We start from the raw sequence: 19,210 nt of genomic DNA on the forward strand, positions 1-19,210 counted from the left end.
ACATATATGGTTCAGATTGAAAAATCTTGGCAAAGGAAAGATAACTTCTTGATAATGATTTAAAAAAATTAAAGAGGCATTAATTATTTTAATTTTTCAGGGTTTAACATTAATACTTGCATAGTTAACTCCATATAATACTACAAATCGTTCCACTATCTGGAAAGTGATTTATCATACTCTTATATATGAATAGTTGGCAATTTGGATGTGTATTTCGGAATGGATGTCTAATACAAATTAACTAGCAGCTTGAAGGCTCCCTGTTCACGCCGTTAGTCGCCTTGGCTTTCTTTCGAGGATCAGTGTACGTGTACAGAACTGTAACGTTGTCCGCATAGTTCCTCGGCAGATCGAACTCTGCGCTATCCGCTCCCAGATAGCAGGCTCCGTAGGCACTGCTCTTGGTGATTCGCACCAGTTTGAGGTTGAAGTGGATTTCCGTCTTAGACAGCTCCGCAATGAAGGCCTCCTGCAGCAGGTCCCAGCTGGACCACACAGAACCCACGCACACCACGCTCAGGTCGCCGGACTTGACCAGGTCCTTGTGCACATTGGGCAGCAGGGCGAGGATCATTCGGGCCAGGTGCACGCCGGCCTCCCGGAACAGACCGCGTGCCAATTCGTCGCCATTCTCCGCATTCTGTGCCAGTTTCTTGCACAGATTGGCGAAGAAGGGTTTGTCGAACTTGGCGTAGCAGTGAGGCAGCATATCCAGCCGCGTCTCGAGGCTAAAGTGATCCTTGATCAGGGCCCAGGTCTTCTCCACGGGAGCCGAAGACTTTTCGAAGTTGTCCATATGATCGAACACCACCTTGACTGCTCGGTATGAGATGTACCAGGCTGCCGAGTATAAGGGTTTTGGGGGTCAGTATGATAATTGCGAAATCAACAACAAAGGCGGCAATGAGTCAATGGCAATCAACGTTATCTGGCAATCCTAATCGGAGTTGCAGCCGTTAATCTCGACATTGGCCCGGCATTAGTAGACCATTAGTTGATAAGGCCACTCGATTTCCGATCCCCACTTACCGCTACCCTCGTCGCCGAGGAAGTTGCCCCAGCCGCCGCAATTGGACGTGGATCCGTCAGGATTGCGCAGCAGGCAGTTGGAACCGGTTCCCGATATTAGGACCATTCCCCCAATCGAGGAGGCGGTGTACATGCTGCCCATCGTGTCGCTGGAAACGGCGTAGCTCTGGGATAGGTCCGGGAACGTGGTGCGCAGCTCCTGCTCCAACTCGCGATTGGTGGCTTCCTGTTGGAATTAAACTTTTCTCTTTAATACAACTTTTTAGCTTCTTTTTAAAGACCAATTAAAAAATGACTTTAATGTGAACTTTATAAATTTAACTTTAACTTTAAATGGTGAAACTTAAAATTCAAATTTTTTTACTGTCATTAGATGATGTTAAAAGTGTTAAAAAAATAGGCTGTTAAATTTTATATATTATATGCAACCTCCAAAAAAGTATTAGTAATGGCTAACCTGTTCGCAGCCGCTAAGACTTAATCCCAGGCTCGTTAGGGGCGTTTCCCTGGGGATGCCGGCCTCCTCCTTGGCCCGCTCCACCATGTCGGCGATGCGACGGGCGCACTCCGGGATGCCGATGCCCCAGTGGTTGGTGCCCAGGCCGCTGGTGGAGCCCACGGACTGGCCACTCTCGTCGCAGATGACCAGTCTGGAGTGGGTGGCTCCGCTGCAGAAGACAAAGAAGATAGTTTCTATTTCCGGGCTCTCTTCATCATTACACAATAGGTGTTATTGGACCGGGGCCGTGACCGCAGACAATAACGCGATTGAATCAAATTGAATTAACCGATCTGGAGACCGCAAATTGGAATTAAAGAACCGCGCAATTGACAAAGTCATTTGAAGAAAACGTGTCACACGCACAAATTGTAGTCCAAATGCGGGAAAACATAAATAAAGTACATATACACAATGAAAAAATAGTTTGATATCAATTTTAAATCATTAGAAATGTGAATCATGCCAAAATGAGATCCTAAATTTGTTCTAGCGTAGACCATCTAGCAACTAGTACAATTTTAACTACACCTCTGGTCAGAATTAATTAATGTTTTTAGATCAACAAATATAATTTCGGGATTCTAACATCTAACTAAAATCTTTTCAAATATAATCTTTAATTTTACATCATAGAAAATTCTTTGAATACATTTTTCTTTGTGTGTTTGACAACCTAAACATAAAAATTAAACCGAGTTCAAATGCGGGCAAAAAGAAAGTGTGTATGCATATCTATCCAAACTTGGATTATAATCCAAGAAAATCATATAGGGGCTTGCAACTACCTTTATAATGCACATTGCAGCAACGGAGATAGTAACTGACGTGACGAATATGCACTGCTTAATACGCTCAATTGAAGCAATTATTTGATAGTCTATTCAAAATGGGCACAACAAAAGACGTTTTGTTATCTTCGCTTAACTATTTTTAACCAGAGTCCAATTTATTTCAGTCATAAAAATACCTTTGGCAGTAATTCAAACTCGAGTTCCGTTACGTGACGTTAGCTTGGCGTAACGTTAGTCCTACAAAATAAATAGTTTTCGATAAATAATCGAATGTTAACAGAATGTTAATTTTTAACGCAAGACAACATGGTGTTATGTGCGGGTGTGCGGAAATATTAACCAATTGTTCGCAAAAACATTGAATGTTTTCGTTGGATAGTGACTGAAACCGCACCGCCACCCGCGATTCCCGGAATGTCCCAAGGAGGAGCGTTAATTAAAATGAAATTGCTGACAAATTCCCGGCTGTTGCGGCCTCTACTGCTGCTGCGCCGCCAAAGGTCGCATGACGCAAAGGCGGCGCAGGCACCAAAACCACGACCGGTTCCAACCAGTGCCCAACTGGACGAGCTGGAGCGGAATGTGATTGCGCGCCATCACAGGAACAACCTGCCGCTTATTCGTTCCCTTATCCAGGGGGTGAAGGCTGGAGATCAGGACCAATTAAGACAACTGCAGGTGGAACTGGAGCAACTGCCCAATGCCACGCATCCACGACTTCAAGACTACGGTGAACAGCCGCGGGAATTGGCGCAGTATGTACACCGGCAACTGCCACCACAGTCCAGCCTCAAGGAGTTCTCGGAACTCGCCCGTGCCCTCAATCTCTACCGCATGGATCACCTGGGCAACTATACGGGCCACAAGAGCTACTATCTGACCGGGCAGCTGGCCACCTTGGAGCAGGCCATCATACAGTATGCACTTCAAGCGGTCACTGGACAGGGCTTCAAGCTGATATCCGTGCCGGACATTCTGCCCAGGGAGGTGATCGAGTCCTGTGGAATGCGCACCGATGGGGAGCGCACTCAAGTCTACAAACTGGATAACGGAGAGTGCCTGTCGGGCACCTCGGAAATGGCCCTGGCCGGATTCTTCGCCAATAAGGTACTGCAAGAGGAGCAGCTGCCACTTAAGGTGACCGCCGTTAGTCGCTGCTATCGGGCCGAAACCTCGGGCTTGCAGGAGGAGAAGGGCATCTACCGGGTGCACCAGTTCACCAAAGTGGAGATGTTTGCCATCTGCACGGAGGAACAGTCCGAGGCCGAGCTGGAGGAGTTCAAGAACATTGAGGTAGATCTCTTTCGGCGGCTGGGCCTCAACTTTCGGCTGCTGGACATGCCGCCATGTGAGCTAGGCGCTCCGGCGTACCAAAAGTACGACATAGAGGCATGGATGCCAGGCCGCCAGATGTGGGGTGAGATCTCCAGCTGCAGCAACTGCACGGACTACCAGGCCAGGCGACTGGGCATCAAATACCGCCGCTCCAGCGATGGCCAGATTCTGCATGCCCACACCATCAATGGAACGGCGACGGCCATTCCCCGTCTGCTGATTGCCCTGCTGGAATCTTATCAGCGGGGAGATGCCATCGAGATACCCGACGTGCTGAGACCCTTCATGGACGGCCAGGAGCTGATCACGCGGAACAAACGGATACCCGAGACGAAGCTGGTTAAGTTCATCAAGGTTTAGCCTAATCACATTCTGTACCTTTGACTGTTATCATTAAAGCGCTGGAGTTATCAACGAAAGCAGGCGAATCTTTTGCAGTACTACGCTTCGCTGATATCTGGCAGATCAGGGGATAACACACTCTGCGCTTAATCACTCTCATTAATCATCGCGTTTGGCTATTGAATTACAAATTGAGGGGTGACCTTTTTACGTACCCTTCGACTCCGCCGAAATATTTCATTTTGATTTAGTTAGCTGGGCGCGAACGAATCCCAACTGAATGTGGTTTGGTGATTTGACGAAGGCAATTCCTGCAAGAAAACAAAAAACGACTGCAATTAGGCAATAAACAATTGCTCGATTAAATTGAGCAGCACAACGGGTTGTTAGCACTCGGATCAACCTTATCGCGCTTCATTAGCCCCAAAACATTTGTCAACCGTACAGGTAAGAAAATAGCGCTGACACAGGTGAAATCAGCATATAAATAAAACACCGAAATCTAAATCCAGTTCAGGCAACACAGCAAGAGGTGCATGCGCTTAAAGAATGCAATTTTCGATCACGGGGGCTTTAATTTATAATGTCCGTTACAAAGCAGTTCGGAATTTGTGCTTCGCATTTCCTTTCTCAAGAGGTTTGCCTGTATTACAGCTCTCGCCCGAAAATTTTGAGAGTCAAAAGCGTGCCCCAACCAAACTAGTTTATAATTTATTCGCTCAATTTTGCTTACGTTACACTTATCTCGAATAAAACAGCGGTTGCAGATTTGATTTACCACACCAAGCCCCTTTCAATCGCACTTCCAAGCACTTATTAGATTTTGATTAGAAGCAGGAACGTTACTAGTGTTTACGACATCCAACTCTTACCCGGCAGAGCTAAAATCGTCCACGTTCCGAACGCTTTGAACACGGAATGTGTTGTGTTTGGGCACATTCTCTTTTTGAGCTCCACGACTCATTGATATTTGTATACCCTGTGGACCCAAAACATAGGGGTATACTGTTTCCGGGTAAACCTATGCAACACGCATTTCCACCACTATAATGCCACTATTTGGAATACGAATTGCTAATTGATTTAATCCATTGACATACAAATATACAAATGGAGTTATTCCTAATAATATATTTGTTGCTGAATAAAGGACATATAAAAGGCATGCATTCATGTTTGTCGTCTTTTTTAATGATCAGGAAACTGATGGTAAGAATTGCACCACAGTCCACAGAAAGTCAATTCAGGGCGTTTTTATTAAAGCCTTACCTTACCTTCACTCCCACACCCTGCTGTCTGTCAAATTCCGGGGATTACGATCCGCGCTCAAAAGGCCCTGGTGACTTATTCATTCTGAGTTAGTATCAAGTATTCACTTCATCGATGGGGCAAGTTGATTTCGGCGTGTCACCGGGAATACCATAGTCGAATATCGTTATTTACTCTTTTTATTGTGACGTAGCCAGACAGCTGTGCCCCAGTGCTGTTTAGCAAAGTACATATTTGCCATTCACCTACCGAATGGCGCCAAGATTTAAATAAAAAGTCGTCGGCTTTTTTTTTTAGGTTTATTAAAACGTTACAATTTAATTCTATTACACTTTTGCTTATAAACGAAAGAAACAAATCATGGTCAATTGGTACATCATATTTTATACATCGTTTTCATTTTCAAACTTCTAGCAAACAACAAAACGCAAACACCACGGTTACAACTTATTTATAAGAGCGTACAAATCATATAAAAAATCGGCGAAAATATGGATGTTGACAAGCAATAGGTACAAAAATCAGTTATGTGTCTCATTTGGGAGGGGCTAAAAAAGGGGCCACACTTTTTTCTTGCTTTGTCGTTATGTACAAAAAGAAAATGTCTTAAATGTAGTCGAAGTTTGTCGTTGAATGTGCGCGAATGAAAATGTTTTGGGGTGGTTTGGATGATCCCTATTAGTAAGCCAGTGGAGAAGGGGTATTGCGGAAGTCCCTTTATTGAAAGTTGTCAAGTTCTTATACGTGCCAGTGTTGTGCTGCTGATGCTGCTCCTGTTGTTGTCCCATTTTATGGTAAATCCTAACTAACATTTCTCGGAAAGAGTAAAACACGGTAAAAATCAATTGCTGAAAGTGTTTCGTGCAAGGAGCGACCGGTGTCTGGGCCCTCTACCACTTCTTTTTGTGCTCGTCCATGGAAACGCCGCCAGGGCCCAAGGACACGATCATGAGAAGGCCACCGATAACCGAGAGAGTCTGCAAATATAACACATTGTAACAAGGAACTATACGTTAGCTATTATCAAAGACTGACCTGGAAGAAATCGTATTTTAAGAAATCCCTGAGTGGCTTGTAGGACGGAATGGTCCACCAGGCATTGTGGTACAGGTTCAAGATCGTGAGCAGAGCCACCAGGATCAGGGCGGACAGCTTCGTCTTGTAGCCCAGCACGACCAGCACCATCAGAATGGAACCGATGATGTCCTGGATGACCTGCCACACGCTCAGCTCAAAGCGGATCAAAGTGATGAACATGAAGGCCAGCAGGATGCGGCCGGCCAGTTGCATGAAGTTCTTGGGCTTGTTGTCGCCCATTGATGGCACGCCGGCGAAGAGGCTGCGTCCCTCGATCCTGGCCTCGGCCAGGACGAGCAGCAGAGCTCCGATCAGGGCAAAGTTACGCAGCAGGAATTGGAAGTCCCACAGAATGGAGTAGGCTACGGTCTGGAAGCGGAGTGTCCTGATTAGTACGAAGTTTCCTCAAAGAAGTAAGAAGACGGACTAACCTGCAGCACCACGATGAAAAAGAGCAGGCCCACCGCTATGTCCACCTTGAACCTGGCCATCACCATGCCGCATCCGCCCAGCTGACCGAGCAGATTGACCAGAACGAAGACCGTGGCCAGGAATTTTCCGCAGCCCCAGCTCATGTCCATGTACTCACGCTGCTCGTTCCACTGGAAGTACATGCGCAGGCCGTCCTCGAAGAAGGTAGCGATGAGGCACAGGCGGGCCACCGTGGGCAGTACATTCTTGCCGCGCTTGATAACCTGCAAAAAAAAAGAAGAGCGATCAGGATGGGAGCTGATATGGTGATAAGGCAGCTACTGATATGGTGATAAGGGATTGAAATATACAACTCTATTGAGCGTGGCTTTCGCGTAGTCAATGGAAATCGACCGCTGGCTGTGACGTGTCTTTAGACGCTCTATCTACCGATTGCTATCTGCCAGCTAACGGGTTTTAACTGGCCTCCCGTGTAATTTTAATAAATGTATATATGTAAATCGCGGGCAAGTTCATCTGGCTTTCACGCCGACTATTACGGAACTCGACCTGGTCGCTGGCGTCCACCATACCCCGCACTCTCTCTCAGCACTTTCACTTGTGGAGACAGCTCTCTCGCACGCACACAGACACAGCACAGACACTTAGGTGGGAAAGAGGAAGCGAAAGAGAGTTTTCCCCTGCGGCAGACGCAACAACTGTTAATTGAAGTACTGGAGATTCAATGGTAACCAATGGAGGTGCTCCTTATGGGAAGCTAGTACCTGGCACGTAGCCAACTTGTCAGCGGATCGTGATTATAGTGCAGTTAAGACCCTCGAACTTTGCCGCGTTTGGGTGACGTTGGCAGTTTTCCCAGCATGCAGCTGCCAGGGCTCCCTCGCGAAACCCATTTGCTGGCAATATTAAACCGCTCCGGAGAGCATATAGATTCCTGGCGGTCTAGTGATCCTAATCAGCAGCAGAATCAGGAGTAGCCATTATATATTACCTGTTCCGCCACATCCTCCGTTTTCGCTATATACTCGTTGGGTATGCTCATGTTGGCAGTTTCTCACTTATGTCTCACTTAAGTGCTCTTGGCTGGATGAGACACTTTGGCAATTGGTTTCTGAGGTCCTGGGCGTCGCGTCGCTCTCAAAATTATAGTCAAGTTACCAAAAAATCATGAATTAAAAGCAGGAACTTAAAAACACACACGCACGACGGAATGGCTGTAGGAGCCGTGATCAGTGTGACCGCGCTGACAATGACAACAAAAACCAACCGGCCTACAAATAAATACCATTATATACTAGGATATAATAAAATATATACTACTTCATTTTGGGCTTAAAAATTACCTTAAAGACTATCGGTACAATCGAAGCATTAGCGTGCACTCATCTTATTTGCCCACCAAAAAGACGCTTGATATATCTTGCTAAAATGTCTACCAAAAACAAAGTTCAGAAGATCGACAATGCTGGCGCCGACACGAAACCAAAGCAAAAAAAAGTCAAAGCAAAGGCCCAGGCGGATGCCGGCTACGGATCAGGAGAGTTTTCTTTGGATTGGGATGTGGACAGCTACCGCACGGAGTATGAGAGCGAGGAACACTGGGATCTACGCCGCAGCTTCATGTTGGCCCACAAGGAGCGGTTCGAGGAGGACCGACTGGTGTGCCTCGCCCAGACGTTCGTCAATATGGAGTTCATGGGCTGCAAGTATCCCAGCGAGACGATGCACCTGGTGGCCGAAATGTCCAAGGAAATTGCAGAGGATTTCCGACGCAAACGAGATCAGCGGCTGAAGCGCACCTTTGTCTCGGCCTCAGACGCGGCGGAGCAGCGAGCCAAAGGTAGACGGAAGAACAATTAGTGGGTCAGAGGAGTAGGAGATTCTTTATATCACTAGTAACTATAAGAGCCAGAGACCACAGCCTGCCTAATGCCTAATTCTAACAACTAGGGCGCCGGGTTGCAGCCGCTCGCGCAGCGGATCCCACAAAGGATAGCTCAAACAGATTCACACGAGAACGCCTGCGTTTCGGGGGCGGCGAGCCAATCGATCTCTTTCAAGACCTTCCCTACGGCCAACTCATATTGTACTTGTCCGGGCGCGAGTGCCTTCGAAACTCGTGCAACATTGCCAATATGAAGTACGAGGAGCGCGCTAACCAAGATCAGCCTGCCAGCGACACGACAAAATACGCCGATGCATTCCTAAATGAAGTGGTGATAGGTTCCGGGCAGGGAGAGAACCTCAAGGTGGCCAAGTATACGGCCTTCAAGCAAGCACTGCTCTTTCTGCAATCCCACTGCTACAGCATAAAGGTATGATTGATCCGGTAAGTAGATGATTGATGTCAGATGTAAACTGTTCTTCCATTCTACAGCTGAATGCCACTCGCGAGACCATCAAGGTGGAGAAGAGAAAAGACGGCGTGAACATCAACGTCATCAAAGAGTCAGCCGACAGCCTGGGCGATCCAAAGTTGGATGCCAGCAACAAGGGCTACCGTATGATGCGATTGATGGGCTGGGCGGGCGGAGGCTTAGGGCGCCAGAAGCAGGGACGTGAGGAGCCAGTAGGGTAGGTATCAGACTTAAATTTAAATAATGCATCACCACTAAGCTCCTTAAATTTCTCAGATACCTTCTGAAAAGCAATCGCAATGGCCTGGGCTCAATAAACACACAAGGAAATCTAGCTGACTACCGCAAGCTGATAGTAAACTACGTGAAATCAGACGACATGCGTGACATGCAGTTTGAGCCCACGTTTTCGAAAGAAGAACGCGCCGAGTTTCACCAGTGAGTTTTTGATCTGCGATTAAAATGTGTCAGATTATAATGACTGTGTTTCCTTGCAGAATGGCCAGCCGATATGGTTTGCGATCAAGTAGCTATGGTACTGGTGAGACACGCCGCCTGTTGATCACCAAGAAGGTTCCCTATAGTCAAATTATCAAGGAGGTCCTGTGCCGGCGTGATTCCAAGTTTTGTGAACGTTACTTTGTGCAAGTGCCCATGAAGAAGGCACACCTGTTTCCTGGTCACGTGGCCGGATTGGAATTGGAAAATATATGTGAATAGTCAGGAAGGACAAAGAAAAACTCAGCTCATAGTACTCGTATATAAAAATCTTCTTAATTGTTAGGTTTAAGATAAAGGATATAAAAACAAGACAAGAATTTCTCACCGTGTATTTTGTTTACGTTTCATGGTGAATGTTTAAAGTTGTTATAAAAGAAGAAGAACTACTGCAGTTGCAGTTTACTTTTCTGTGTTTCCTGAATGTTTGTTAACTAAAGCGATGAATAAATGTCCTCGATGCAACTGCGAAGCGACTGGACAGAATCGCCTCGTCACCGACAACTGTGGACACATGAAGTGCCGCCTTTGCCTGCTGGCGGACGTTTCCGATTGCCTTGAGTGCCGAGTTGCAAGCGAGAAAAGTGCCAGGATAATACCTAAGCAACAGGAGTCCAAAGCAATAACTTCTGCCGACAAGCGGATAATAGTCACTGAACAAGGCTATCATTGCACGGTTTGCAACAAAGACTTTCGAAGTCGCACCCAGCAATATTACCACCTGGCCTGTGGCGACGATCTCCTCAAAAAATTTAGCTGCAAGGAATGCAGTCGCGTGAGTATGTTTCGTCAGGATTTCTACATGTCCTAATGACTCTACTTTCTCCAGAGGTTTGCCACTCGTTCCCATTTGAAGTACCACCTCAGCAGCCATGATAATCAATCCAAGCACTCGTGCAGCATCTGCAGGAAAAGTTTCAAACAGCCAATCGTTCTCCAGCGCCACATGCTTACCCATAGCCAAGAGCAGCATGTGTGCCCGCACTGCAAAAAGGTTTTCCGCCGCAAGAGCTCCCTTAAAAGCCACCTGGCAATCCACTCCGATCTCGGCCTGCCCTACAAATGCGAACTGTGCTCCAAACATTTCCAGAACAAGGCCAATCTGAATCAGCACTTGCGGAAGCATGATAAGGACAGCATCCGGCACAAGTGCAAGGTCTGCCAAAAGTCCTTTCTGCGGCAGACCACGCTGCGGCTGCACATGAAGCGTCATTCCAATCGCGAGCGCCTATCCTGTTCCCTGTGCGGCAAAAGTTACAACGATGCTGATGCACTGGGCCGTCACCTAAGGCAGCACAAGTCTGTGGAACGCTACCGCTGTATGCAATGCGAAATCACGGTGAACCGGAAGGACAACATGCTGCGGCACCTACGTTCAATGCATCCCGGCTGTACGTTCGAGAGCAGTGTGGAGATTGTTGCACCAGGCACTAGTGCCCAGGTGACCACAGAGTCGGAGGAGAGACCAGCCGAGATCGTGCGCTACAACAGCGTGATCCAGAGCGTGGGCAACGTGGAGCCAGTAATACTACCACTACAGCCTCCACAGCCAATTCCACTCACTGAAATGCAGCTGGATCCTTCAAATGTTGTAACTGAACACCAGCCACTGCCGGATGTCATGCCTGAAGAAAATGTCCTACTTTACCGCAAGATCATCTTGGACTTGGACAACGAAGAGTATTCGAATGAGCTTGGTCTCGACGAGACTCAAGAACCCACCCTGCAGCAACGTCAACCATGTGGCCCGGGACAAGGCAGCTCCAAATTTAGCGGGATACACTGGCGCAAGAATTTCAAATGCTCGTACGAAAACGAGCACACTAATTGATCTCTATTATGTTGGCCCTTTTCGCAGGCCCTCTGATTTATTAGAGATAAGTCAGGTGCTGCGAACCGAAGCGAACCGCAACCGCCTTGTTGGCCGCCAGCCATATTTCCGCGTGCCGACGTCACTGCCAAGTTCGCCGGCCATCGGAAGCAGCAAAATCGCTTAACTCTTAGCTATCAGTATTCAATATGTTGGACGAGCGGTCGGAACTCGAGACCTTGCGGGAGATTTATTACCTAACTGATGGTGCGTCGGGCAACTGGCGCAAGTTGCTCGCCCTGGGCGACTGCCTGGACCAGCAGCTGAAGCGCAAGCTGCTCTGGGTGTGGCCCACATCAGTAGATTTAGATTACTTCAACCAGCTCCTGGACATTCACAAAATTCAGAGTATTTTGAGCATAGGCTGCGGCAGCGGGCTGTTGGAATGGCTGATGACCGCAGCTGGTGGCCGGAAAATCTCTGTGTTTGGCCTAGAAGTCGATCGCAACTGGTGGCAGAGTAAATACTCCGTTCGGAGTTTCATACCGCTCAACTATGTGGACGAGGCCAGTCAACTGGAAACGGATTTACTGAGCAGCTGCTGTAATAACATCTCTCCTTGTGCCTTGCTCTTCTGCTATTTCAACAATCGGCGGGCGTTCCAGGACTATCTTAGAGTGTTTCAGGGAAAGTGGCTTATATTGATTGGACCCTTGCCCGCTCTGGGTATCCACACAGATCCCAATCCCGTCCAGCCGCAACTGCCCGCCGACCAATGGACCCTCCGTGAACGCCTCAACTGGGCTGACTGCAACGTTGTGGCGTTCTATGAGAAGATAGCTTAGTCTAGTCTGTAGTAACTATATAATTGTAGTAATAAACCATTGCGTTAAGACCTAATTAGTTTCTATTCACTTCTATGTGAAACTTGCAAGCGGGAATGCTTTGTACTTCGGCAGTCACGGTGCTGTTGATGCCCAGATTGCTGAGGGCTCCACGCACTAACCCACAGGTGAAGGCCACAAACTTGGGCGCGTGCTCGAGTTGCTTGGTGCCCGGTGAGATGCGTGTCAAGAAGCGGAACGCCTTGTCTTGCACCACGTACATGCCGTGATTGTTTGTCCTTAGGTTGTCCACTTGCTTTTTGTAGATGAGTGTCCAGAAGTCTGTGCAGATAAACTTCATGGTCTCCAGCTCGTCCTTGAAGCGCGAAACTTCGCGAGTGAGGCGTTCAATCAGGCGGTAGCCTGTGGTGAAGCCTATATACTCCAATGTGGCCAGGTCGTGCTCCTAATAGGCGGAACCAATGCAAAATCAGTTGTTGGACATGTTTTGAAAATTTCCAGGGACTTTTACCTTATTGCTATCTAGGCAATAGTTCACTATCTCTGCATGCAGGCAATCAAAAAGAATTTCTTCGGACATTTTAAAGACAAGTAAATTTTCTTTGTAACTTGAAAGATATTTGCATGGATTTGTTTTGAACAGCAGCTGATCAGCTGTTGCTGTAGTTGACGCGCGAATGTCAAGCTAAGTTTTGGCGGCTTTTTATTCACAATTTTTTTTTTTTTGCCAAGGTTGTTTTTAGTGGCTTTAAATTGCATTTTGTTACTATTATGGCCAATCAACAATTAGCTTAATGATACATTAAACGTAAAATGATTTACTCTTAAACCCTATATTCATCTAGCTTTTTTCTATCTACATTTTATCAATGGCCATTGGCGAGTAGGCATCACTAACGAGTGCGGGGTTGTTAGGCCAGAACCACAACAAAAAAATGTATACAAAACACAGCAGTTTTGAATTTGCAAAATTAGTGAATTAAAATTGGCAAAGCAGCAATAAGTTAAAAACCCAGGATGTTGGGCCTCACCCACAAAGCTGCGCTGCATAGCATGGTGTGCCAGGCGATCTTGGTGCTAATTTGCCTGGTTTGCTACGGATGTGGAGGCCTGAGTGGGGCCAAGTTCGTCTTCGATGACACGGTGGCCATAGTTAAGAACCGGGATGTCAACACGTTGCCCACCAACTGGACGGCGATCTTCACACACGACTTCTGGGGCGCCTCTTTGCTCAGTCCCGATTCGCACAAGTCCTTCCGGCCACTAACTACTTTGATGTTCCACTATGAGTTCGCCCTGCTGGGCTTGACTGCCGCGCATATGAAGTTCCTGAACCTCCTGCTGCACTGCGTCAATACTCTGCTCATGTGGAGATTGGTGCGATCGCTGTACGTGCCGGAAGTGAACACGGAGCGATGGGCCATCCTGTCCGCTGCTCTGTTTGCCGCTCATCCAATCCACACAGAAGCGGTCTCGGGCGTGGTGGGCAGGGCAGAGCTGATGTTCGGCATGATTCACTTGCTCTGCCTTCTGCTGACCGTGGCCAACACCGGAAAATATGGTCCTCAAACTGGCGGCCTGATCATGTTCCTCACGGCCGTGGGAATGCTCTTCAAGGAGTCCGCCGTGACCATTCCCATGTCTTGTGTGCTGCTGGACTACTTTCAGAATGGCTACTTCCATCTGACACTTAAGGATCAGTGGAATCTGTTGCGCTCCCGGATTAGCTACTTGGTCTACTTCATTGGCACTTTGGGCCTTTTAACGGCTCGCCTCTGGTGGCAGGACTTCGAGACGCCAACATTCAATGAAGTAGACAACCCAGTGGCCCACAACGAGCACATTCTGACGCGTGGACTTTCACAGCATTACCTGCTGGTTATGAATATCTGGCTGATGCTGTGCCCGCACTGGCTGTGCTACGACTGGGCATTGGGTTGTGTCAAGCTGGTAACCAGCATCTGGGACCTCAGACTGCAGGGCGTCATCGGATTCTACTCCCTCGTGCTGGTTGCTCTGATGAACTTCCGCCGCCTACCTGGAATGATGCTAGCCCTGGGCTTGATGGTCATACCGTTCCTACCGGCGTCGGGTATCATTTGCGTCGGATTCGTGATCGCAGAGCGGACGCTTTATGTACCTTCTATTGGCTTTTGTCTTGTGTCCATCTATGGATTTCTATACTGCTACGACAACAGCACAGTTAAATCCCTTTGGCGCACTGCCCTGCAAGTCCTCCTGATGTTGCTCTTCACTGTGATGATGCTGCGGACACGACATCGAGCCACCGACTGGCTAAATGAGGAGCAGCTGTTTAAATCCGCCCTACAAGTGTGTCCCGATAACGCCAAGGTGCACTACAACATCGCCCGCCTGGCCACTGATACCGGAAACAATACGAAAGCCTTCCAGCATTACCACAAGGCTATTGAGCTGTATCCCAGTTATGAGTCAGCCCTGATGAACCTCGGCAACCTGTACCGGGAGCATGGCCAACTGGCCTCCGCTGAAGATTACATTCGACTAGCCTTGCAGGCGTATCCGGAATTTCCGGCGGCCTGGATGAATCTGGGCATTGTGCAATCGGCCCAGGGAAAGTTTGAAGAGGCACTGGCCAGCTATGAGAAGGCACTAAAGTACAGGGCCAACTTTGCCGTCTGTTACTACAATATGGGAAATCTGTATCTGGAGCAGAAAAAATACGCCGATGCTCTGCATCATTGGCGGCACGCTGTGGGGCTAAATCCCCGAGAGTCGAAAGCCTGGGCCAACATTCTCACAATGCTGGACAATCGAGGACTGCAGGACGACGCCCTGCGCCTCTCAGATCAGGCCCTGCTGCATCTGCCCAACGAAGTCAGCATCCTGTTCATTCGCGCCAATGTCCTTGGCAAGCTGAAACACTACATTGAGGCAGAGTCGGTATATAAGCGTGTTATTGAGCTGGAACCCCACAACATGCTTTACCACACGAATCTCGGGGTGCTCTATCATCGGTGGGACAAAACCCAGGAGGCCATAGAGGCTTATCGAACGGCGATAAGTATTAATGCAGCGAGGGCAACGACAGCGCGGGAGAATCTCAGCAAGCTTCTGAAACGCCTGGAGCGGGAGGCGCAGGTCATCCAAAGATAAGAGTTAGCTTTCAAATCGCGCGGCAAAAGTTTTTTGCCTTAGAACGCAAAAAGCAATAATGGATGGTACATACGATATTGTAATTTATACAATAATACGAAATAATCCTGGACAAAAACAGAGGTTGTGGGTTCAGTCACTAGTCCCAGAAACATACAAATGTACTTACTAATGAAAGACATTAAAAATTCACAGTTTAATCCAGCACGATTGGAGCTAAAGTGAAATCCATATCCCATCAGTAACAATTCAGTAAAACACATATTTATTTTTAGTATAAGTTTAGGATAATTTATTTATTTGTTAGTTTACTCGAGGGTATATACAATTAATGTTAAAACTAATTAATGATCGAACAATTACAAGACGACTTACATAAATTAACTAAATTCTAGAACGTAAGGACTACATGAAATACTTCAGAAAATAGTGACAATTGTGGCACCATTGTAAAATGATTCAATTCCATTAAAGTTTCATGTTTTTAAAATAATAATACCGCAAATTACACATGTTTATATATAACACATAAACAGATCGGGCTGCTGGAACATGAAAAAAGCAGAAACACTTTGGCAGAATGCGAGACTATAAGTCGAACAAAAGAGAGATTAACGTGGACATCAGTAAATATTCAAGATACATGCATGCGTCTATGTACTATATGCGTAGGCGTAAAGGTAAAACAAAGTCTTTGTGTTTGAGATACGGGTCTGTTGGGTTTTTCTAGGCGAACAAGCGAGCAACGGCGGTTGGGAACTAAATCAAATAATAATGAGTAAATAACACAGCTAACACAGCAACAAGGTTATGGGGCGGTTACGTTCTACAGCAGCACGAACTCTTCGCTTTCACTATCATCTTGATCATTTTCGTCGCCATGTTGCGGCGGCGACAATTGGGCGCCCAGTTCTTGCGCCAATTCGGCCACTTGCTTTATGAGCGGCTTGTATAGCGAATCGCTCATCTCATCCCGCTCGTGGTCCAGGCAACGACCACGAGAGAATGTGAACAGCGGATAGTTCATCTCCGTTTGCTCGCTCTGTTGATGGGTTGCTGATTGAGATGTGTTTTGATAGCTCCCGGCCGCCTTCTCCACAGTTGCCCCGGAGGCACAGCGCATTGGATGCAAATACTGTAATATTTAACAAAGTAATTATAATGTTACGGGAAAGATGTTGAATTTTGGGTTACCAGCTGAACACTCTCCATAAAGCTGTCGAAATCGCTCTTTGTGGCACAGTAGAATCCAATGCAACAACTGGGATCCATTTTGCTGGTCTTTAGCTTTCTTGGAGACTTGCAATGGAAAGAGTGCAGGGAAAAGTTCTCCTGGTTCACATCGACCATCTCCTGGCAATAGTGCGGATCCAAATGGATAAGCCTGTCCTCCTGGAAGCCCACAAAGTACAGTGAGTGCTTGGGCTTGCCGCCAATTATGCCCAGGCAGTGCTCCGTACTTAGCAGCAGCTTCAGGCAATGGGCATACACCGGATTCAGTTTGTCGCTCCCCAGGCGCAAGGGTATGAGTACGATGAGAGACTTCCAGTGCTGCTGCTGCTGCTCCGGCTTAGGCGTTTCGGCCTGAGGTCGCTTCGCTTGCTGCCAAGGCACATTAGGTTTGGGGGCTGGTTCCGGTATGCTGCACTGGTCCTCGATATCTTGCATATAAACTGAAACACGAAAGCTCGGTTATCAAACCAAATACATTATCAAATAAGTCCATGAGTAATGAGCTTCAGTAACAAGGCTGCAGCAATTACTCATTAGGCGTATCAATGTGTCATGGCAATTATCTTCTTGTAAATCTTCGATTTAGTGAATTCTTTTGGCTTGTACTCACTCGTGCAATCTTTGGCCACATATACGCTAATATTGTCAAAGTCTGCATTTTCCTGAGCTGCATGCTCCAAGGCGTGCCTGTGGTAGCGTAAAGGTTTTTCATTATGATAAAGATTGTCAATACTTTCATTGATAAAATTATGCACTCACTTTAGCAAGTAGGAGACCGAGGCGGGACCGTACCAATCACCCGGCTTCTTGCCCAAATGCTCCCCCAGGCGCACCAGGGCGTGTATAGAGAAGGGACTACTCTTCGAGGAGCTATCCCCGAACCATTTGACTATCTTCTTATGCATGTTGTCCTCGTAGGTGGAGTGCAACTGCGACTCTGAATCATAGCGCCAGCCTGCAAACAGAAAAGTCTTGTTAAAATCAATAAGCTTGAAGGTGGCCCAATTAACTTACTGCGTCCCAGAAAGTGACAGATGAGTCCTTGGGCCAAGAGCATCTGACCACTCCTTAGCATACAGCCCCACCCACAATCGGAAGTATAATTAGAGCCATTCATTATGGGAAATTCTCTCCGGTATGTCATCCAAATCCTACTGTAGAAGTCGCGCCTAAATCCCTCAATACCCTCCTCCCAAGGCTGTTCACCCACTTGGTTCTCGACTGCGTCCATTCCCAGCTCCTGGGGTACCACAATTTCGTCAATCTGCAGCGGATTCAGGGCTGGATACAAGGAGCCAGACGTCGATGTAGCCTGTATGCTGTCGAACGCTGATGTGGCGTTGTCGGGCGTCGTATCCGCCCCGCTAGGCAGCTCGGTAATGGAACTTTCCATGCTAACGGGCGGCGTGAATCGGCGATGATAGCACCGTCCCAAAAGCCACACGGGTTGCTCCTTGGAAAAGCTGGTCTGTCGCATCTTGCCGCTCCATCCGTACTTCACATTGTGCCAAATGGCCACTAGCTTAGACTCCATGCCCTTGGTGGGCGTTCGGTTGGCCGCCAGGTCACCGGGCTCCTCGCTGTTCTGCTCCACGTGACCGCAGCTCGGACCGCTGCTGCTGCCGCCGAAGAAGGCGTTCATGAAACGTGATGACGTCGATATTTTGCGCTGCGGTGTTGCTGTCGCAGCGTTTTCCGACTTGAGGTTCAAATTTGCACCTGATGTGCTCACGGGTGAGGGCGAGGGGACGCGTGGAGTAGCAAACACTGTGTCGCGATGGATCGTCTGAATGGGGGCCACCTGCTCCTCCTCGACGGCGCCGTCTTCGACTAGCGGCAGGGACAGCGGGTCCGCATCCTGACCACACATCCGCCTGCCCTCCACAATGTTGCCCTCGCCAGCGGCTTCGAAGAGCATTAGTTTGTCGTCGGTCAACTTGGAAATAACTTGGTCATAGTTCATCTGCGTGGAAGAGGACATTAAAACAGAGGCGGAAGTGTAGGATGAGCGACGACGCTTTGTCCGCAGCTTGGAGAATTTAAAGAACTGCGGCATAGCAATCTCGGTGCGAGCCACTTGCTGGCCCTGGCTCAACTGACAACCGACGATTGCGTGCTAATTACAAATGTTTACTCACCGTTTATTTGTTGACAAAATAAGATAAAGTAACTATACGAAATTTGTTTTTCTTATTCTTATTCGCGAGAAGTACAATTGCCATTCGCAGTGTTGCCAGACTGATCGATTGCATTTATTGTCCGTATGTATGTATGTCAGCTGTGTTTCGAATTTCGCTTTGAACTTTGTGGAAACTTTCTGAAAAACTACATAATTAATTAAAATTCATTAAGTGATTTTGAATTGATACTGAAATGTGTTGGATAAACTTCCGAAAAACCTCGACCTCATTTCCCAGAATTGGTTACTGTTGGTGACTTCGAACCATTTATTTGTAATCAAAGTCTCAAAGTACATGAATTCTGATTAATTTAAAGGGGTCAGTTGAGTATTTTCGCAAATGCCTGCACAATTGAAACCGCTTCAGTGATTT

The 19,210-nt window shown here is 47.4% G+C and overlaps 9 protein-coding genes across 12 annotated transcripts; 5 read left to right on the forward strand and 4 right to left on the reverse strand.

Moving 5' to 3' along the window:
- Positions 1-58: 58 nt before the first annotated feature.
- LOC108044706 (N-acetyl-D-glucosamine kinase) lies at positions 59-4,949 on the reverse strand. Of its 3 annotated transcripts, XM_017123804.1 has the most exons (6): positions 4,875-4,904; positions 4,736-4,814; positions 4,218-4,313; positions 1,490-1,700; positions 1,033-1,258; positions 59-843 (listed from the first exon to the last, which is right to left on the reverse strand). In XM_017123804.1, exons 3-6 carry the CDS (start codon positions 4,241-4,243, stop codon positions 245-247), a joined length of 1,062 nt encoding a protein of 353 aa, XP_016979293.1. In that variant the 5' UTR covers positions 4,244-4,313; positions 4,736-4,814; positions 4,875-4,904; the 3' UTR covers positions 59-244. The 3 variants fall into 3 exon arrangements, with proteins under 3 accessions (XP_016979293.1, XP_016979292.1, XP_016979291.1); XM_017123803.1 differs by lacking the exon at positions 4,736-4,814 and having other exon boundaries at positions 4,875-4,949; XM_017123802.2 differs by having other exon boundaries at positions 4,736-4,927.
- On the forward strand, positions 2,257-4,140 carry LOC108044704 (serine--tRNA ligase, chloroplastic/mitochondrial). Its single transcript, XM_017123801.2, has one exon. It carries the CDS (start codon positions 2,740-2,742, stop codon positions 4,018-4,020), a length of 1,281 nt encoding a protein of 426 aa, XP_016979290.1. The 5' UTR covers positions 2,257-2,739; the 3' UTR covers positions 4,021-4,140.
- Positions 4,950-5,634: 685 nt separating the features above from the next.
- On the reverse strand, positions 5,635-8,036 carry LOC108044711 (surfeit locus protein 4 homolog). Its single transcript, XM_017123812.2, has 4 exons — positions 7,772-8,036; positions 6,780-7,043; positions 6,307-6,717; positions 5,635-6,248 (listed from the first exon to the last, which is right to left on the reverse strand). The coding sequence occupies exons 1-4, from the start codon at positions 7,820-7,822 to the stop codon at positions 6,162-6,164; spliced, it is 813 nt and encodes a 270-aa protein (XP_016979301.1). The 5' UTR covers positions 7,823-8,036; the 3' UTR covers positions 5,635-6,161.
- Positions 8,037-8,118: 82 nt separating this feature from the next.
- Positions 8,119-9,955, forward strand: LOC108044709. The gene is made up of 5 exons (XM_017123810.2): positions 8,119-8,620; positions 8,731-9,095; positions 9,158-9,354; positions 9,414-9,575; positions 9,635-9,955. Exons 1-5 carry the CDS (start codon positions 8,209-8,211, stop codon positions 9,855-9,857), a joined length of 1,359 nt encoding a protein of 452 aa, XP_016979299.1. The 5' UTR covers positions 8,119-8,208; the 3' UTR covers positions 9,858-9,955.
- An 81-nt stretch (positions 9,956-10,036) lies between these two features.
- Positions 10,037-11,466, forward strand: LOC108044710 (zinc finger protein 28). Its single transcript, XM_017123811.2, has 2 exons — positions 10,037-10,410; positions 10,465-11,466. Exons 1-2 carry the CDS (start codon positions 10,078-10,080, stop codon positions 11,464-11,466), a joined length of 1,335 nt encoding a protein of 444 aa, XP_016979300.1. The 5' UTR covers positions 10,037-10,077.
- A 176-nt stretch (positions 11,467-11,642) lies between these two features.
- On the forward strand, positions 11,643-12,345 carry LOC108044712. The gene has a single exon (XM_017123813.2). The coding sequence runs from the start codon at positions 11,655-11,657 to the stop codon at positions 12,288-12,290; it is 636 nt and encodes a 211-aa protein (XP_016979302.2). The 5' UTR covers positions 11,643-11,654; the 3' UTR covers positions 12,291-12,345.
- LOC108044713 (trafficking protein particle complex subunit 6b) lies at positions 12,291-12,938 on the reverse strand. Its single transcript, XM_017123814.1, has 2 exons — positions 12,802-12,938; positions 12,291-12,735 (listed from the first exon to the last, which is right to left on the reverse strand). The coding sequence occupies exons 1-2, from the start codon at positions 12,868-12,870 to the stop codon at positions 12,346-12,348; spliced, it is 459 nt and encodes a 152-aa protein (XP_016979303.1). The 5' UTR covers positions 12,871-12,938; the 3' UTR covers positions 12,291-12,345.
- A 236-nt stretch (positions 12,939-13,174) lies between these two features.
- On the forward strand, positions 13,175-15,930 carry LOC108044690 (protein O-mannosyl-transferase TMTC4). The gene has a single exon (XM_017123772.2). The coding sequence runs from the start codon at positions 13,308-13,310 to the stop codon at positions 15,423-15,425; it is 2,118 nt and encodes a 705-aa protein (XP_016979261.2). The 5' UTR covers positions 13,175-13,307; the 3' UTR covers positions 15,426-15,930.
- Positions 15,690-18,904, reverse strand: LOC108044691 (cysteine protease ATG4D). Of its 2 annotated transcripts, XM_017123774.2 has the most exons (6): positions 18,797-18,904; positions 17,673-18,621; positions 17,418-17,613; positions 17,269-17,345; positions 16,620-17,098; positions 15,690-16,560 (listed from the first exon to the last, which is right to left on the reverse strand). In XM_017123774.2, the coding sequence occupies exons 2-6, from the start codon at positions 18,619-18,621 to the stop codon at positions 16,252-16,254; spliced, it is 2,010 nt and encodes a 669-aa protein (XP_016979263.1). In that variant the 5' UTR covers positions 18,797-18,904; the 3' UTR covers positions 15,690-16,251. The 2 variants fall into 2 exon arrangements, with proteins under 2 accessions (XP_016979263.1, XP_016979262.1); XM_017123773.2 differs by lacking the exon at positions 18,797-18,904 and having other exon boundaries at positions 17,673-18,762.
- Positions 18,905-19,210: the final 306 nt, after the last annotated feature.

The sequence above is a fragment of the Drosophila rhopaloa genome, unplaced genomic scaffold, assembly GCF_018152115.1.
Source record: "Drosophila rhopaloa isolate 14029-0021.01 unplaced genomic scaffold, ASM1815211v1 contig_167, whole genome shotgun sequence".
In the NCBI taxonomy this organism is placed as follows: domain Eukaryota; kingdom Metazoa; phylum Arthropoda; class Insecta; order Diptera; family Drosophilidae; genus Drosophila; species Drosophila rhopaloa.

Bases quoted from the DNA above. Each gene is read 5' to 3' on its own strand.
- LOC108044690 (XM_017123772.2), top strand. From the start codon at position 13,308: ATGTTGGGCCTCACCCACAAAGCTGCGCTGCATAGCATGGTGTGCCAG.
- LOC108044706 (XM_017123803.1), bottom strand. From the start codon at position 4,243: ATGAAATATTTCGGCGGAGTCGAAGG. The intron at 1,701-4,217 runs GTACGTAAAAAG...TGTCTTCTGCAG, and splicing joins TATTTCGGCGGAGTCGAAGG to CGGAGCCACCCACTCCAGAC. The intron at 844-1,032 runs GTAAGTGGGGAT...TATACTCGGCAG, and splicing joins CCTCGGCGACGAGGGTAGCG to CCTGGTACATCTCATACCGA.
- LOC108044711 (XM_017123812.2), bottom strand. From the start codon at position 7,822: ATGAGCATACCCAACGAGTATATAGCGAAAACGGAGGATGTGGCGGAA. The intron at 7,044-7,771 runs GTAATATATAAT...TTTTTTTTGCAG, and splicing joins CGGAGGATGTGGCGGAACAG to GTTATCAAGCGCGGCAAGAA. The intron at 6,249-6,306 runs GTCAGTCTTTGA...TTATATTTGCAG, and splicing joins TAAAATACGATTTCTTCCAG to ACTCTCTCGGTTATCGGTGG.
- LOC108044691 (XM_017123773.2), bottom strand. From the start codon at position 18,714: ATGCCGCAGTTCTTTAAATTCTCCAAGCTGCGGACAAAGCGTCGTCGC. The intron at 17,614-17,672 runs GTAAGTTAATTG...TTCTGTTTGCAG, and splicing joins CTGTCACTTTCTGGGACGCA to GCTGGCGCTATGATTCAGAG. The intron at 17,346-17,417 runs GTGAGTGCATAA...ACGCTACCACAG, and splicing joins TCGGTCTCCTACTTGCTAAA to GCACGCCTTGGAGCATGCAG.
- LOC108044704 (XM_017123801.2), top strand. From the start codon at position 2,740: ATGTCCCAAGGAGGAGCGTTAATTAAAATGAAATTGCTGACAAATTCC.
- LOC108044710 (XM_017123811.2), top strand. From the start codon at position 10,078: ATGAATAAATGTCCTCGATGCAACTGCGAAGCGACTGGACAGAATCGC. The intron at 10,411-10,464 runs GTGAGTATGTTT...TACTTTCTCCAG, and splicing joins GCTGCAAGGAATGCAGTCGC to AGGTTTGCCACTCGTTCCCA.
- LOC108044712 (XM_017123813.2), top strand. From the start codon at position 11,655: ATGTTGGACGAGCGGTCGGAACTCGAGACCTTGCGGGAGATTTATTAC.
- LOC108044709 (XM_017123810.2), top strand. From the start codon at position 8,209: ATGTCTACCAAAAACAAAGTTCAGAAGATCGACAATGCTGGCGCCGAC. The intron at 8,621-8,730 runs GTAGACGGAAGA...TCTAACAACTAG, and splicing joins GGCGGAGCAGCGAGCCAAAG to GGCGCCGGGTTGCAGCCGCT. The intron at 9,355-9,413 runs GTAGGTATCAGA...TAAATTTCTCAG, and splicing joins GGACGTGAGGAGCCAGTAGG to ATACCTTCTGAAAAGCAATC.
- LOC108044713 (XM_017123814.1), bottom strand. From the start codon at position 12,870: ATGTCCGAAGAAATTCTTTTTGATTGCCTGCATGCAGAGATAGTGAAC. The intron at 12,736-12,801 runs GTAAAAGTCCCT...TCCGCCTATTAG, and splicing joins ATTGCCTAGATAGCAATAAG to GAGCACGACCTGGCCACATT.